Source organism: Chanodichthys erythropterus, chromosome 3 (assembly GCF_024489055.1).
Source record: "Chanodichthys erythropterus isolate Z2021 chromosome 3, ASM2448905v1, whole genome shotgun sequence".
NCBI classification, from domain to species: domain Eukaryota; kingdom Metazoa; phylum Chordata; class Actinopteri; order Cypriniformes; family Xenocyprididae; genus Chanodichthys; species Chanodichthys erythropterus.
Window position 1 is genome coordinate 12,309,618 of NC_090223.1, and position 17,288 is coordinate 12,326,905.

The window sequence follows — 17,288 nt, forward strand, 5'->3', positions numbered from 1 at the left end:
AAAGTGCAAGAGTGAGACTTGACAGTAGTCCTCATGATATCCACCGATAATAACATGCAGAGAGAGATTATCTGTGTTCTTCAAGCCATGCCAGGTAGAGTATATTAGAGTATTTTTTAGTATAATAGTGTATATAACACAATGCTAATCGACATAGCCTGTATTACTGTGCAGAATAGGCATATAAAGCCAAACAAACAAAGAGGCTAATGTATTTTTATATCATCTATTTTTTGTTTGTTTTGAAGCCACGTCAGATCACAGACGATTTTTTAAAACACTCGACCTGCGTTACAATGAGTTTGGAGCAAAAACATGGTTTTAATCTCATAAATTGTCGTGTTTTGATGAAGTGCTAACATGCTAGCTAGCCCTTATGCAGCTGTTTGAATAGTAAAGCTCATTTGAATGCTTGAAAGGAGATGAAGTGAGAAGAAACAAAAACACAGAATCACCAGTAATTACAATAATGACAAAAGAATTATAATTAGAGCCATAACCAAACCGGAGAGCTGTGAATGTGTGCAGGAGAGACTGAAACTGAATGGGGCAGTTTGCACCACAAAACCGAGATACTGAATGAATATCAGTTAGCATTTTATAGTTTAGAGTTTTAGATTTGATTTGAAATAGAACATGGCTGCAGTGTATTTATTGTTAGCTAAACAACAGCTAAATTATCACACTGTACTTATCAAAATAAATCTCTTATACCTTTTTTAATTTGCAAGATATTTACACTTTTCTTTTATATAATTATTTAAACTCACCCCACAAACTAAAATACACATACTTTTGAGCTTTACATTTCTAATAATTATGACAATAATTCTGACTATATGCAGGTTAACAGATTAACTTACATTTATTTTATATATGGTTCACATTTTGCAGCATTACCAGGATTTTAGACATTATATAGTTTAACCTCTTCAGCATATTTTGAATTTTTTACAGAATTAGGCATACCAGAATTTAAAAGAGAGCCCTACTCGCATACTTTGGAATAAATAGATAAAAATGGTCTCATTTTACAGAAAAATCTCTGAATTTTAAAACATGGGTAAAATATTGCATATTTTGGATTTTATATGTTTACAATACTGTGATAAACACTAACAAAAAGTCAGATTTTTATTTATTTATTTTTTTTATTAAGTTTTTATTTAAGAGTCTGTAATTTAGGACATGTGTGGTCTATGTTGCTTCAGACAATCTCTTTTGATTCCACTAGGTGGCAGTAAACAGGAGAAATTTTTTTTTTTGATAACATCTTCTAAGCAAAAGTTATTTAGCTTTAATCGAAAGGAGGCGTTAGACTCTCCAAGTGTACTTTTACAGTCACCATTTTTGATTTCTGAAACCAGTAGGCATACCTGAACTTAAAAGACAGCCCTACTCACATACTTTGGAATAAATTGATAAAAATTGTCTTATTTTACAGAAAACTCTCAGAAGTTTAACACAAGTGCAAGATAATAAAAGCACGCAATAATTAGCTAAAAACGCCATCCAAAATCACAAACCAACTTCCAATCAAATCCCGTTTGATGGCGCGCACGCGATTCGTGTTCTTTAGTCCCACCTCCTCAACTTTGGAAAGGAAAAACTCGGGCTCTGAATGGTCTAGAAGTTTTATCGATGTGTCTATGGAGAGGGGGGGTCGTCAGCTTTCATGACATAGGACACACTGCGTGATGACGTCATTGCAAGTCGACAGAAATCAAAGAGAGTCAAATACTGGTCATAAATGTTTTACGCTGCATCGCGTGTTTTGATCTGCGCATCTGAGACATATTATAGTGCCGTTTAGCCATGCATGCTCACAGACACACGGGAATGGTCTCATTTTGAGGAAAACAACCTAAAGTAAAAGCTGATATAGGATATTTTAGGCTAGTATGTGAGCACAGATGTAGTTATCAGCGCAGAAATGATGCATAAGTTTGCTTGTTCACAGGAGTCATTTCAGTTTTCGTGATTCTTTTGAAAATTATTCTTTATGTCACTATAATGTATAAGATCTGTGAAATAAAGTACACAGTAACATTCCTGAGAGCTTTCATTTGATGTATGACTTGTCTAGGTTTGGTGAGTTTGTGTGCTAGAAATATGAAATATGAACATTATTCATCTGATTTTCTCAAGGGGGCATTGTTGCGGAAGAACGAATTTAGACCTTATTATTTTCTTTTATGTAAAATTAATGCAAATATCATGGGACTTGCAAGAAAACAGAGGTTCTACGCTTAAAAAATACCATGTATGACTAGTTTTGTGCTTCACAGTTTATAGATTTTTAAAAAATAATATCATGACCCCCCCGCGGACCCACCGGTGGGTCCTAGGGTGTGGCCAGTGCTTAAGAGGTTTTAAAGCATTATTATATCTTAGGCCCAGATGCTGTTACTTTGGGTGCCACAATTTTTAATAAATACTCTGTTTTTAAAAGGAGGAAAACCATGTCAGAAGTTACAGGGTTAAGTGAAAAATGTAGGACACAAACTATATCACAATATCTTATTTTAACCCCTGCATTGTGATATGCATCACCAGTATCTTGGCAATACATAGTTGAAGGAACCCAACCTTGTTAAACTTAAATATATTTGATTCTTCTTAGTCTACTAATGTGTTCCCTGCAACTGAAGTATTCTGTCTAGAGCGCACGAGCATGAGCTTGTATTTTAGGTTTGTATTTTAGCTGTGTTGCTTTGACATTGTGGAAAATTTAATGATAGAAACAAAATGTATTTGCCTTTACATGTTATTATCAATCTAAATGAATCTACTGCGAAATATAAAGCTTGTTAAACCTCAAACATGAGCGTGGACAGCGTGTTCTTTATTTATTACAGTTTGTTCATTTATTTGTCATTCTTGTTTTATTTAAATAGTCTACCCTTAACTGTGTCAGTAATTACTGTGCTGCTAATTCCTGATTTGGGAGTGATTTGTTTGTCAGAAAAATGTTACACTACCTTATTAGGCTTTGGGGTCTGAGGATTTTTCGGGACCTGGAGAAGTGTCATTACACTGTATTCAGCAGGAACTAGGCTACCATAATATGTGAGGAACATGTATGTACATGTTTGTGTTTTTGAAGGAATAATGTTTATGCGAGGTTATTGAAAAAACATGTTCACAAGACTTCTAGCTATTGGAGGTTGTAGACTAGAGATTTTGCTTCAAAAAGATAAATTTATCCTGCCTACTCGTTCATGTAAAAAATATTTAGATTTAGATTTTGTAAGACACTTTTTGTCAAGAAACACAGTATGCATGAAGGTGTGAATCTTGATGAATAATGATGTGATTCACACATGAGAAGACAAAAGATCTGCATAATGAGACGCATAATGAGCTGTATAATGAGCTGCATAATCGAAGGCGATTCATATGCGATGTGAACGCGATATTGCGTGGCTTTTCAGTAATCTACGGTTCTGTCTATTAAATGCCGCTCCATTTGAAAGCAGGAGATGGCGATTTAGCGGTAATCAGGGAACCAGCTTTACTGACGAAATGCGCGTGACAATCGCATGCGATATATCGCCCAGCCCTATTATATAGCCTGTTAATGTGCATTTGACAAACTATACATCATTAAGAAGATCTAAGACTCAAGCTTCACATTTTGACTCTTAAAATCTTATATTGACCGTAATTTCTTAATATACTTAAGACTTATGGCTTTATGTAATCTTAAAAGTGTCTAATGTGAGTTTGAACATCATTCTGTGTTCACAGCTTTTTAGCTGTAATGAAAACATCACTGTCTAATTAGGTTGCTAACACTGTCTCACAGGTTGCTTGTTGCTGGAATCTTATCACATCACGTCTGGTTAGGACATGGTGTTACTCGTTCTCTGTGCTCAAGATTATAGCCACGCCCCCCAATTCTGATTGGTTACGCGATTGTTGTTGGTGTCGGTGGACTAACTTCTAAACAGTGATTTTCAAAATCTACTTACTCCACCTTGAAGTTCTCACTACAGAAACATGAGATTTGTCAATAATGTTTTAAAAATAACAATTGAATATCTTTGATCCTCATTCATAGAAAGTGTTAGGGACATTTCTTAACATTGATTAATTTATATAAAGGCATCAAAGTAATGATAATATCTTGTAGCGGTTGTCTAGTTTCTGCTATTACATCAGGGCTCACTTTTATGTATATTTCTCTCTTATAATTATTTTAGTAATTATTTTTTCTTCCATTTTAGATATGATTAAAGAGGAGGAGGAGAGTGAAGAACTGAGTGAAGTGGAGGAGAAACATCATGTCAAACTTGGAGAAAAACCAGCCTGCAATCAGAGTGGAAACAGCTTCACAACCAAACAACATCTTGAGCTTCACATGAGAATTCATACTGGTGAGAAGCTGTTCACATGTGATCAGTGTGGAAAGAGCTTTTTATTTTTGGTTAAGCTGTGTTGCTTTGACATTGTGGTAAATAGAATAATAGAAACAAAATTTATTAGCCTTTTTACTAGAGATGCACCGATTGATTGGCCAGGGATCGGAATCGGCCGATTTCCCTCATAATCGGCTGATCAGTCTCACTTCTTACCGATTCCGAGCCGATCCATTTTGTTACCAGCGGCACAGGCAGTAACGTCAGCTGCACGTTCTTGCTCTCTTCTCTGTCACGGTAAAGTGACGCACACCTGGGCGCCTCCTCTCTCTCATTCGCTAGTCACTATAATAGTGCTTGTATTGCGCATAATTTTAGTTATTCCCGCAGGTTGCGCGCTCACACCAAACAGCTCTTTTACTTGTGTATTTTTTTTTATGAGAATAGAATTTGCATTGAAGAAAAGTAAAGTAGATTTGCATATGTTGTCAATTATAGTTCTTAGAAAGAAAATCAGAATCTGCAAAAATCGGTATTGGCTGATCACACTAACAAAAAATCAGAAATCAGAATTAGCCAAGTAAATTGCAATCAGTGCACCTCTACTTTTTACCCATTATTATCAATCTAAACTTATATACTGCAAAATATAGGAGCTTGTTAAAGGTGACCTAGAATGCTTTTTCACAAGATGTAATATAAGTCTAAGGTGTCTCCTGAATGTGTCTGTGAAGTTTCAGCTCAAAATACCCCATAGAGTTTTTTTTTATACTTTTTTTAACTGCCTATTTTGGGGCATCATTAACTATGCACTGATTCAGGCTGTGTGCGGCCCCTTTAAATGCTCGCGCTTCCTGCCATACAAGCTCTCGACTATATTACAGCGCATTTACAAAGTTCACACAGCTAATATAACCCTCAAATGGATCTTTACAAGATGTCCGTCATGCATGATGTATGCATGCTTCGAATTATGTGAGTAAAGTATTTATTTGGATGTTTACATTTACATTCTGAATGAATTTGAGGCTATGCTCTGTGGCTAACGGCTAATGCTACACTGTTGGAGAGATTTATAAAGAATGAAGTTGTTTTTATGAATTATACAGAATGCAAGTGTTTAATAATGAAAATAACGATGGCTCTTGTCTCCGTGAATACAGTAAGAAACGATGGTAACTTTAACCACATTTAACAGTACATTAGCAACATGCTAATGAAACATTTAGAAAGACAATTTACAAATATCACTAAAAATATCATGATATCATGGATCATGTCAGTTATTATTGCTCCATCTGCCATTTTTCGCTGTTGTTCTTGCTTGCTTACCTAGTCTGATGATTCAGCTGTGCACATCCAGACGTTAATACTGCCTTGTCTGCCTGGAACATGGGCTGGCATATATGCAAAAATTGGGGTCATACATCAGTGTTTCCCATACATTGACTAGACTGTGGCGGCCCGCCACATTCAAATTTGTCCCGCCACAGTCTCAAAATGAAACGGAAATCAGGTTTGTCGCGATATTTAAATTACAGTCTGATAATTGCGCTCTTTTGTATGGCAAAAGTGGGAGTCATAGAGCAAAATAAGTAGACTAGCACCAATTAAATTATTATGCACTATATTCAAAGTCATCTGAAGCCATTCCATAGCTTCATGTGAGGGACAGAAGAAATATATACATCGTTAAGTTCACAGTCAGAAACTTGTCTTCCCTCTGCTGCAGCTGTTAATCATTCAGCACTCAAACGGCGCGGCGCGTTCGGTAACAACAGTCAGCACGGTAAAACTCTCCAATATGATATATTCCTATTATAATACTTGATATGTAGATAAAGGGCTGTGGATTTGGATAAAATGACTTTATCTTGCTGGAGTTTATTGCTGTTTCTGAACGATGTCATCACACTGGCTACAGGGTGTCTGTTAGATCGCACAACACAAGGACTATGAATTGGCGTCACACGCACTATAACTGTAATTTAAAAAAGTGAGAAGAAACATATGATTAATAAACTGTTAGATGCAGTCAGATATACACAGGGATTATTTTTGTACCGTGGCGTGAACTTTTCTATGCGCTGCGTAACTGCGCGCTCTGACTCGATATTGCTTCAAGCACATCATTCTGCACCCAGGATGCGCATTAGCGTTTTTTTTTTTTGCTGCTGTTTTGAAGCGTTTCATATTATCATGGTTTTGCACACTGAAAGATTATTAATAGCCTATTATGTTCTGTTGTATCTATCATATCTTGTTGCCCCATTAAAAAGCTGCACAATACATTTAAAATAAGCGTCTTTTATTAATATAAATTAATATAAATACATATAATTATTATTTATAATAATTGTTTTTTCATTTCATAAGAATACAAATAGCAATGACTAATGTGACCTACCATCACCAATAAATAAATTACTTTTAGAGCACAAAATTGTTTACAAGAGAACAAATTTCTTCATTGATCTAGTCACTTAATTTTGCTCTCAGAATGCACCAGATTTATGCATTTAAATTTAAAAATGTGCAAAATTCTCTGTGAACCGATGTCCACCCACCACAGTCTCACAAAATCCTGTGGGAAACACTGTACATATTAATGATCCCGACTGTTACGTAACAGTCGGTGTTATGTTGAGATCCGCAAGTTTTCCGGAGGTCTTTTAAGCAAATGAGATTTATATAAGGAGGAGGAAACAATGGTGTTTGAAACTCAGTGTATGTCATTTCCATGTACTGAACTCTTGTTATTCAGCTATGCCAAGGTAAATTCAATTAATTAACCAGCCGCGACACGCAAATTTTAGAAACGGTTTCTATTTCTCTGCACATCGCGGCTGGAATAACACAAATTATGGCAATGATAATATCAGGTACTGTTTAAAGGTTAGTTGTCAAAATTACCACTAGTAGACAGAGCTGGATATCCTAATCCACATAAAGCTTGTCCCATGTTCTGTATCGTCTTTTCATCAGATTCAATACAAATTATCAGCTTGTCAAAATTTTTCATTTCACTTAACCCATCTGTAATGATAAAACACTCATTCCAGAGGTTAATTACATATGCACACACTGAAGACAGAATATTTCTACAAATTAACACATAGGAAACATAAGATATAGTTGCATTCACACTCATACTAGACACACGTGACTATGAACTGCTCATTTTCAATGTTTGCTTTTGTTGTTAATAGGGCTGGGCGATAAAACGATAACGATATCTATTGCGATAGACACGTGATCGATATCAATAAAAAATATGTTCGATAAAACGTTCGATATTTTTTTATTCTTCGTCGGAAGAAAACAGAGGTTGCGAAGCAAGTTTGTTTGCATTAACAAAGGCACTCGTTCTCTGGTAACCTAGCAACGTAGGGAGTGACACACTAACAGCCAATCATGTAACAGTAGCCTATCAATTTTGGTTTCGCCATATCGTTGTCTCGTGCTGGATTCTTCTTCAGTAACCGGCGACTGATAAGCAGAATATGAGTGCAGCAGTGAGAGAGCAAATTGTAAATAAAAGAGGAAACATGTTCATTGTGACTTTAGACTAGGGTGACCACCTGACTATTGATCTGTTGCAGGACAGTAGATGTGATTTTGCGGGACACATAAGACACATACATTTACAACTATTACGCTATGTAAATATTGATTTATATTTGTTGGCATATGCGCCGAATAATGTTTCTGCCTGTGGGTGCCCACACTATAATGTTGCGCTTATGGCAACATTAAATCCTGGAGAGAAGACCATTCTAGATTCATGGCTGCACATGCAGGAGGACAAAAGTTTGAGCGCGCAGTTGTGATATCTGAGCGAGAGAGAGAGCGCGCGCACGCCTCCAGGTTTGTGCAAGGGAATCTGCCTGTGAGAGAGATTGCTCGCGCATTTGATGCGTTCTCGCTATTTTTCAATATAATAACGCCATAGAAACTGCATTAAATGAAATATTAACGTGAGAAGAAAGTCGTGTCTGAATTTCTCAATTTTGTATTGGTTAAAACAAATGGAGAATATCTCGTTTTTCTGTAGGTGCTCGACCATTTCCGTGTGTGGCACTTGATCGCCGCCGTTCGTTGAAATATTTAACATCAGGATGGATGATTACATGCTTTAAATCATCGATTTGGGCAGCTTTGAGCAGCTTTTGAGGTTCTTATCCAGTATGGAAGATGAAATCCTTGCTGGTGTAGTTGTGTTTACTGACTTTGATGAGGCCTGCTCTTTGCACTGTCCATTCAGTTGTCATCAGCGGGAAAACCTCTCTCTATGATTGCGCTGGTTGGTTATTTTCACAGCTAGAATATGACGACTGCACAAATAGATTTTTAAATGCTCAGAGTTTTTATTATATTTCTTACTGTAGTTTTGTAATTTCATGGATGAAAAAAATTACAGACATAAATGAAATGCTGGACACTACTTAAGTCTTGAGGGACAAAGCTCCTAATTTCGGGACCGGGACCAAAATGCGGGACGGGTGGTCACCCTACTTTAGACTTATGTTTACATTTAAATTATTTGAGTTTTCCAATGGTTGTTGACATTTCTGTCTTAACTGAGGGTATTATGATCAGAGGAAGGTTACAGGATTAGTTCACTTTTAAATAAACTTTTGCTTATAATTTACTCACCCCTATGTCATCCAAGATGTCCATGTCCTTCTTTCTTCAGTCAAAAAGAAATTAAGGTTTTTGATGAAAACATTTTTCTCCATACAGTGGGCTTGAATGGGCACCAGACGGTTCAAGGTCCTAATGACAGTTTCAGTGCAGCTACAAAAGGCTTTAAACAATACCAGACGAGGAATAAGCGTCTTATCTAGCGAAACGATCAGTCATTTTAAATTTTTTTTTAAAAAGTTTAAGTTTTATAAGCACAAATGTTCTCCTTGCTCTGTTCTTGGATGCGCGTTCGTGACGTCACGTAATACGCAATTACGTTGAAAGGGTCACGCTTGACATAGGCGGAAGTACAGATTCAGTGTTTACAACTTAAACGTGCAAATACTAAGTCAAACGCCGTTTACAAAAAAAGGTAAAACAACAATGTCGGACAAGGAAAATTTTTTATTTTTAAAAATAAATTTTTTTTTTTTATTTTTAAAAAATAACTGATTGTTTCGCTAGATAAGACCCTTATTCCTCGTCTGGTATCGTTTAAAGCCTTTTGAAGCTGCACTGAAACTGTCATTAGGACCTTGAACCGTCTGGTGCCCATTCAAGCCCATTGTATGGAGAAAAATCCTGGAATGTTTTTATCAAAAACCTTAATTTCTTTTCGACTGAAGAAAGAAAGACATGAACATCTTGGATGACATGGGGGTGAGTAAATTATAAGCAAAAGTTTATTTAAAAGTGAACTATTTTAATTAAGTTTAAAATAAAAATGTTTAAATGTAATAAATTTTTCTTCTGGTCCTTATTTTAAATGGGTCATAAAAAATATCAATAATTATCGATATCGACCAATATGAAACACTGATATCGTGATACAGTTTTCAGCCATATCGCCCAGCCCTAGTTGTTAAGTCTAAAAACGTATTTAACCTTCCCATATTTTCATGTAGTTTTTGCATGATCTCTTATCCAGTCTCAAAGCATATATGTTCATTTTAATTCATTTTTATGAAAGTCATCTGGGGTGTTTTGGTCCCTGTCTCATTGCTTTTTGTTTAAGCTTTAGCTGATAACAGACAGAGTATCCTTGGCTCTACCCCAGCAGTCACTCTCTCTTACTGCACAAATAATCTTTTCACCAGCCTCAAAAGACTGTAACTTTGAACATTTTTAAAGTATCTTTAAGTTAAACACTGAATTCACTTAACTTTCTCTTGAATCTGCAAACGTGGCCTTCATCTTTAACCACCCATCATGCCTTGGAATTATCCTCTGCCATGTCTAATGACCTGTAGGAGTGAAACTATGATAGAGACACATTAGCTCAAAATCAACACAGCCTCATGAATTCAGACATTCATCATAGTGCTGAATCCTAAACTTCTATACAGTTCTTGCCAATAGGGCAACCAACATCATGTTAATAAATTTTGCTATGGTCTCCCCAGAAATTACGGACAATCACCCCATGGTCTCAGTCGGCTCTTGAAATCTCATTCCCATCAGCTCTTTATCAATAATCTTCTTCTCCTCAGGGTCTTGTCCCCTGGCATAGTTGCTTGTCACAATGAAAAACAAGCCATCTTAGGAATGCGGTTTCTGGTGAGTGGTATAGAGGAACATTTTTGGGCCAGACTGCTGTACGTTGTCACAGGTCATCCCCCCTTAATGATGTTGTTGGCCTCACAGACATCCGCTCCACTCTCATACCCATCTCACATAAACACCGCCCAATCAGGGTAGATACCCAGTGGCGGCAGCAACCCCCTGCCTTAGGTTGTCCTCTATCTGGCCAAAGAGGATCTTACCCATCATTGAGAAATCACCTTGTGCACACTGGTACATGCTCTTTCCCATCATGAAATCTTTGACAGTTTTCTTCAAAAAAATCAGGTGTTTTCTGGAGCTTAGGGAAGTTGCATTCAAGAGCCACCAGAGCCATTGGACTGCCTAATAGTGTTACAACTTGGAGACAGGATAATGACAGCTGTATTTAATCACTAAAATCCATTAAACATATTTAAAGCAGCAATATATCAGTACTGAGATTTTACACAGTGAACTTATTACAACTGTCCATTCAGAGTAGTGTTCTGCTACATCTGTAACCGGAGCCATCAGCCCTGCACATTGTGACAAAGATCAGACAAAAAAGTTACTGGTCATAGAAGAAATTCATCAAAATAGTCACTTCTATCATTCAAGGTCTGTATTACTAATTTCAAAGACCTCTTCATACTCATCAAGTTTTACTTTAACAAATTGCCAACTAATTGCCCTCTTCATGGCAATCATTCCTTTTATTATCTCTGTGTCCATTATTTTCAATTGAGACACTGTTCTTCACTGACTTTAAATGAGAGAGACTCTGAGGAATTCAGGACTGGTACACTGCCTTTTTGAATAAACAATCGTGCTTATATTTGTCTTTTACTCACACATAGGGGAATTTAGAAATTACACATTTCCAATCAGCTCGAGTCTCTGTTACAACTGGCAGTCTCATTTTTGCCATTTAAACCCCCTTCATTTTGACCATCAAAAAACAAACATCTAGAAAGGTCCTAAATCATTTTAGTTATTTTACACTATGATAGCGGTGGCACTCATCACATAAAAAAAACAAAAAAAAAACATACTTAAAATATTTGTCCATAGTGAAACATTTTTAGAATTTTCATTTTCAAAACATTCATTTTTGCTGTTATATTTCTTTCCATTATAGCCACTTATCCCACATTCTTCTATCAAATAGTTAGTCTGCAGATGTAAACATATTATCAGTAAGTTACATTCCATCCTCCTTCTCTATATGACGCTTTCACACAACATCCCCACATCGCAATTCTATTCAACTCATTCCCTTATGACCTTAAGTCTCCTTAATGTTCCTTCTCTCAGAAAAATCATAATACTAATTTTCCTACATCTAGCATGCATTTTTGGCCATACAATCTTCTCATTTAATAAAACCCCATATCTCCCCATATTGGCTCTCCCAAACTCTTGTGAATTTACCTTGTCGGTGCGCACCTAAATAATCTGTTGGACCGGTTGAGCTTCCACTCCATTGCGCTGACCCTGTTATGCAACTTAAGATGTCTAAACTGTCACACAGCCTCAGTTTCAGGCTTCCACTGAACCCACAAATTTTATGTAGTCCCCTGACTACAGTTGGATTCCCCAGAAATTTGCTTTAGCTATGTGATGGAGCCTTGATTTCCTTTCCAGAAACCTCCCGTTTGGAAACGTCTTAACTGTGTCCTAACGTGATTCAATTTCCAGGAATGTTCACACAGCCTCAGTTTCAGGCTTTCCCTGAACCCACAAACTTTCTGTAGTCCCGACTACAGCTGGATTCCCCAGAAATTTGCTTTTGCTGTGTGACGCAGCTTAAATTTCCCTTCCAGAAATAACTGTTGCATTTGCCCACGTGATCTCAATTCCCCTTAGAAATCCCTTGACCACAACCACAAAGTCAGCCACCGTCCACTCTCGATTCCAAAAGGCACATCCATGGAATCCCACTTCTGACACCAAATTGTTGTGGCAGAATATCAACCGACTCTACTGCATAAGATCTACTGCAATTGTTTTTCAAAAGTTTTTTTTTCTGTGTTTTCACCATATTAGGAACATGTCTACCAATTCAGTGATTTTCGACTTGCCACCCTAAGAATGAATACTTAAGCACTCCTGAGAAAAACAAAATCATTTAATCATGAGCATATAAGTAAAATCATATGGAAATTATACTGAAGCTCAAAATTTCCCCGACACACAAATAACTTCCAGACAGTATTTTTCAAAATCTACTTACTCCACCTTGAAGTTCTCAATACAGAAACATGAGATTTGTCAATAATGTTTTAAAAATAACAATTGATGATCAGTGACCATCATTCATAGAAAGTTCAGGGACATTACTTAACATTCATTCATTTATAAAAAGGCATCAAAGTGATGAAAATATTTTATAGCAGTTGTGTAGTTTCTGCTATTACATCAGGGCTCACTTTTATGTATATATGTATATTTCTCTCTTTGGATTATTTTGTTGTACTGAAAATGAAATTAATTCTGTTCTTCCATTTTAGATATGATTAAAGAGGAGGAGGAGAGTGAAGAACTGAGTGAAGTGGAGGAGAAACATCATGTCAAACCTGAAGAAAAACCTTTGAGTTGCTCAAAGACTAAAAATACGTTTTTAAAGAAAAGAAGAGCCAATAAATCTACAACCTGCACTCAGTGTGGAAACAGTTTCATAACCAAACAACATCTTGAGCGTCACATGAGGATCCACACTAGAGAGAAGCCGTTCACATGTGAACAGTGTGGAAAGAGATTCACATCCAAACAAAATCTTGATGTTCACATGAGGATCCACACTGGAGAGAGACCATTCACATGTGATCAATGTGGAAAGAGTTTATTAACCAAACAGAGTCGTGATGTTCATATGAGGATCCACACTGGAGAGAGACCATTCACGTGTGATCAGTGTGGAAAGAGCTTCACAACCAAACAAAGTCTTAATTTTCACATGAGAGTTCATACTGGTGAGAAGCCGTTCACATGCGATCAGTGTGGAAAGAGAATGTCAAGCAATCGTGATCTTGAGATTCACATGAGGATCCACAATGGAGAGAAGCCGTATGTATGCAGTCAATGTGGAAACAGTTTCATAACCAAACGCAGACTTGATGTTCACTTCAGAGTTCATACTGGAGAGAAGCCATTCACATGTGACCAGTGTGGAAAGAGCCTCACAACCAGTCGTAATCTTGAGATTCACATGAGGATCCACACCGGAGAGAAACCATTCACATGTGATCAATGTGGCAAAACATTTATTGGGTCAATAAACCTGAAGAAACACCTGATTGTTCATACAAATGAGAAACCATATTCATGTTCTGTGTGTGGAAAGAGTTTTTCACGGCGACATAGTTTAAAAAAACATCAGAAAATACACACTGATGTGAGAGAGTTCATGTGCTTTGAGGGTGGGAAGACTTTTATTACAGGGAGTGATTTAAAAAAACACCAGAGAATTCACACTGGAGAAAAACCTTACAAGTGTTCACACTGTGACAAGAGATTCAGTTGTTCATCATCTATGAAAACACACGAGAGGTTCCACACTGGAGAAAATCTTTATAAGTGTTCACACTGTGACAAGAGATTCAGTTGTTCTTCATCTCTGAAAATACATGAGATGATCCACACTGGAGAAAAACCTTACAAGTGTTCGCACTGTGACAAGAGATTCAGTGTGCCAGCATCTCTGAAAAGACATGAGATGATCCACACGGGAGAAAAACCTTACAAGTGTTCACACTGTGACAAGAGATTCAGTTGTTCATCATCTCTGAAAACACACAAGATGATCCACACTGGAGAAAAACTTTATAAGTGTTCACACTGTGACAAGAGATTCAGTTGTTCTTCATCTCTGAAAACACATGAGAGGATTCACACTGGAGAAAAACCTTACAAGTGTTCACACTGTGACAAGAGATTCAGTGTGTCATCATCTCTGAAAACACACGAGAGGATCCACACTGGAGAAAAACTTTATAAGTGTTCACACTGTGACAAGAGATTCAATGTGTTAGCATCTCTGAAAAGACATGAGATGATCCACACAGGAGAAAAACCTTACAAGTGTTCACACTGTGACATGAGATTCAATGTGTCATCAAATTTGAGAACACATGAGAGAATTCACACTGAAGAAAAACCTTACAAGTGTTCACACTGTGACATGAGATTCAGTGTGTCATCAAATCTGAAAACACATGAGAGAATTCACACTGAAGAAAAACCTTACAAGTGTTCACACTGTGACATGAGATTCAGTGTGTCATCAAATCTGAGAACACATGAGAGAATTCACACTGAAGAAAAACATTACAAGTGTTCACACTGTGACATGAGATTCAGTCTGTCATCGTCTCTGAAAAGACATGAGAGGATCCACAGCAGAGAGAAGCCACATGTGTGTAAAACTGAAGAAACTGGAAAATAGGCTTTCTCTCTGAGAAAAACAAAAGAAATTAACATTTTAACTCCTTGCAAAATTTTAGCCTCACTAAGTCTCAAAGTTTGATTGTCTCTGTTTTTAAATAAAAGTATTTGATTAAATTTGTGCAAGTCATTGACTGAAATGCAGAAATATTGTAATATTGACTGATATCATATAAGATAAATATATATAGAGATACAATATTATCACTGCTGTAAAATGAGGAATTAGGTGGAAAAATAAAGCTTGAAGAATAGGTACACAATTTCCCTAAAATCTGTATAAAATTTAAATAAACAAATCTCGACTAGCATATGATCCAGTTTAAGAACTTTAAATGATTTGTACATGAATCCCAGTTATTTTATACTAAAAAATTCCCTACAAGTTGTATTTGTGCTCTTTAGTATGAAAGTGTCCATAATGATTTGTATTTTGTATATGACATGTATTGAATTTATATGAAACACAGAAGGTAATTCTGGCCAATTTGAGTAAGGAAGATATATGGTTGCCGTATGAATCATACATGTTTTTTTTTTTTTAATATGGGAGCACAGTAAAGGAAATACACACACACATACACAAAATACACTAACATAGTAACCATGCTATTCACCAGTTACAGCATCTTGGATTATTCAGAATTTATTAGTGACAATGGATTTATAATATTCTTAAAAATAAAATTCAAGTTATTTATAATATTCAAGTTATAATAACTTGATAGAGCATCAGTTCCTCTATGACATGCTTAAAAAATTAGATTTGTTTTTCTTTTCTGCAGTTGTTAAAACTCTAAAATAAAAATAATAAAAATGGCAACAGTTCTATTAAGCTATCAAACAGTACTTCTAGATTTGATACTACATGAGGAATTGGGCAAGGGTCTCCTGTCTCTCCATGTCTCTTTTTATTAGTGAGTCAGCTTCTTTCCTCTCAAATCAAATAAATTTTCTATGAAGGGTATCACAGTTGATGATAGAAAGATAAAAATAACCCAACTAGCCGATGACATTACACTGTTCATTCAAAATGAAAAAAATGAAGGTTTCTATATTGAATTATTCATTCAATTTTTAAGGGCATCTGGTGTATACTTGAATCTAGCTAATTGTTAGCTTATGGCCATCAAGGAATTTTCTTAAACATCTTATTATGGTATCCCCTTAAAAAATGAAGTTTAGTATTTAGGAAAAACCATTACTGAAGATCAGCATAGGAGACATTCTGTGAATTTCAATTCTATTATCCAAAAAACTAACATTGATGACTAATAAGAGATATTTCTTCATGTCACAAACTCGGCCTCTGTGGCTCCCTCCGATCACCACCTGAGGGCACCCTCGCCCAAATACTAACCACCCTTGGACTACATTTCCCACTCTCCGTACCTGGACTGATTACACTTCCACCTGAACCTCATTACCCCTGGACTATAAAGGACTCTCACGCCCCATCATGCATTGCAAAGTCTTGTTTGCCACGGCTACATTACTGAGCGGCATATTTAGTGTTTGATCTCCTGTGTTTGACCTTGGACTGCCTATTACCACTGTTTTCTGCTTGCTGCCTGTCTACTGATATCTCTGCCTGTCTACTGATTACCCTGTCTTGCCTGCCGCCTGCCATCATAGTTTGCCTGGTTACTGACTCTGCTCTGCCTCTGACACTGTCTTTGCTGTTCCTGACCCCTGACTGTACGACAACGATATTCTTAATAAAACTGCAAATGGATCTCCCAGAGTCTGCAAGGTCTGGCTTATACCTAATATTTAATTACAAAAAAAGTCAAAGAAGAATCATTCAATAGAGTACCCCAGGGATGACGTGTTTTTGTAGGCCAACCCGGAAGTTAGCGGCGCACGGGTTCCTTCAACTGAAAGCCCATTAATTTTTCCCATAGACTTTTGGAAAATCGCAGAAAATAATCTCTGTGTTTAACAAAGGGTTATGAAACTTACATGTTTTGTCTATCAAGATAATCTTTACAAGTTAACACAACATTTATAGATTTTGATGTCTAAATAAAGTCGTCAGATATAAAAAGCTAACAGTAGGCTATAAATGGACTACAGCACAACCTGGTCGCGGATCAACGTCGCCACCAAGCTTCCTCACACTTCATTTAGAAAACAACTTTATTTAAAATTATGCTCGCTGATTATGATCTGCACTGTGTATGAATACTTATCCACTTTCATGAGAAATGCTGTCCCCTCCAAAGGAAGTAGTCCCTTTTAGAAATTTGTTAGCAA

General features: G+C 36.5%; 1 protein-coding gene across 1 annotated transcript; it reads left to right on the forward strand.

Annotated features, from left to right (window-relative positions):
• Positions 1-3: 3 nt before the first annotated feature.
• On the forward strand, positions 4-15,083 carry LOC137017086 (zinc finger protein 709-like). The gene is made up of 3 exons (XM_067381039.1): positions 4-94; positions 4,230-4,379; positions 13,100-15,083. The coding sequence occupies exons 1-3, from the start codon at positions 34-36 to the stop codon at positions 15,031-15,033; spliced, it is 2,145 nt and encodes a 714-aa protein (XP_067237140.1). The 5' UTR covers positions 4-33; the 3' UTR covers positions 15,034-15,083.
• The last annotated feature ends 2,205 nt before the right edge of the window (positions 15,084-17,288 follow it).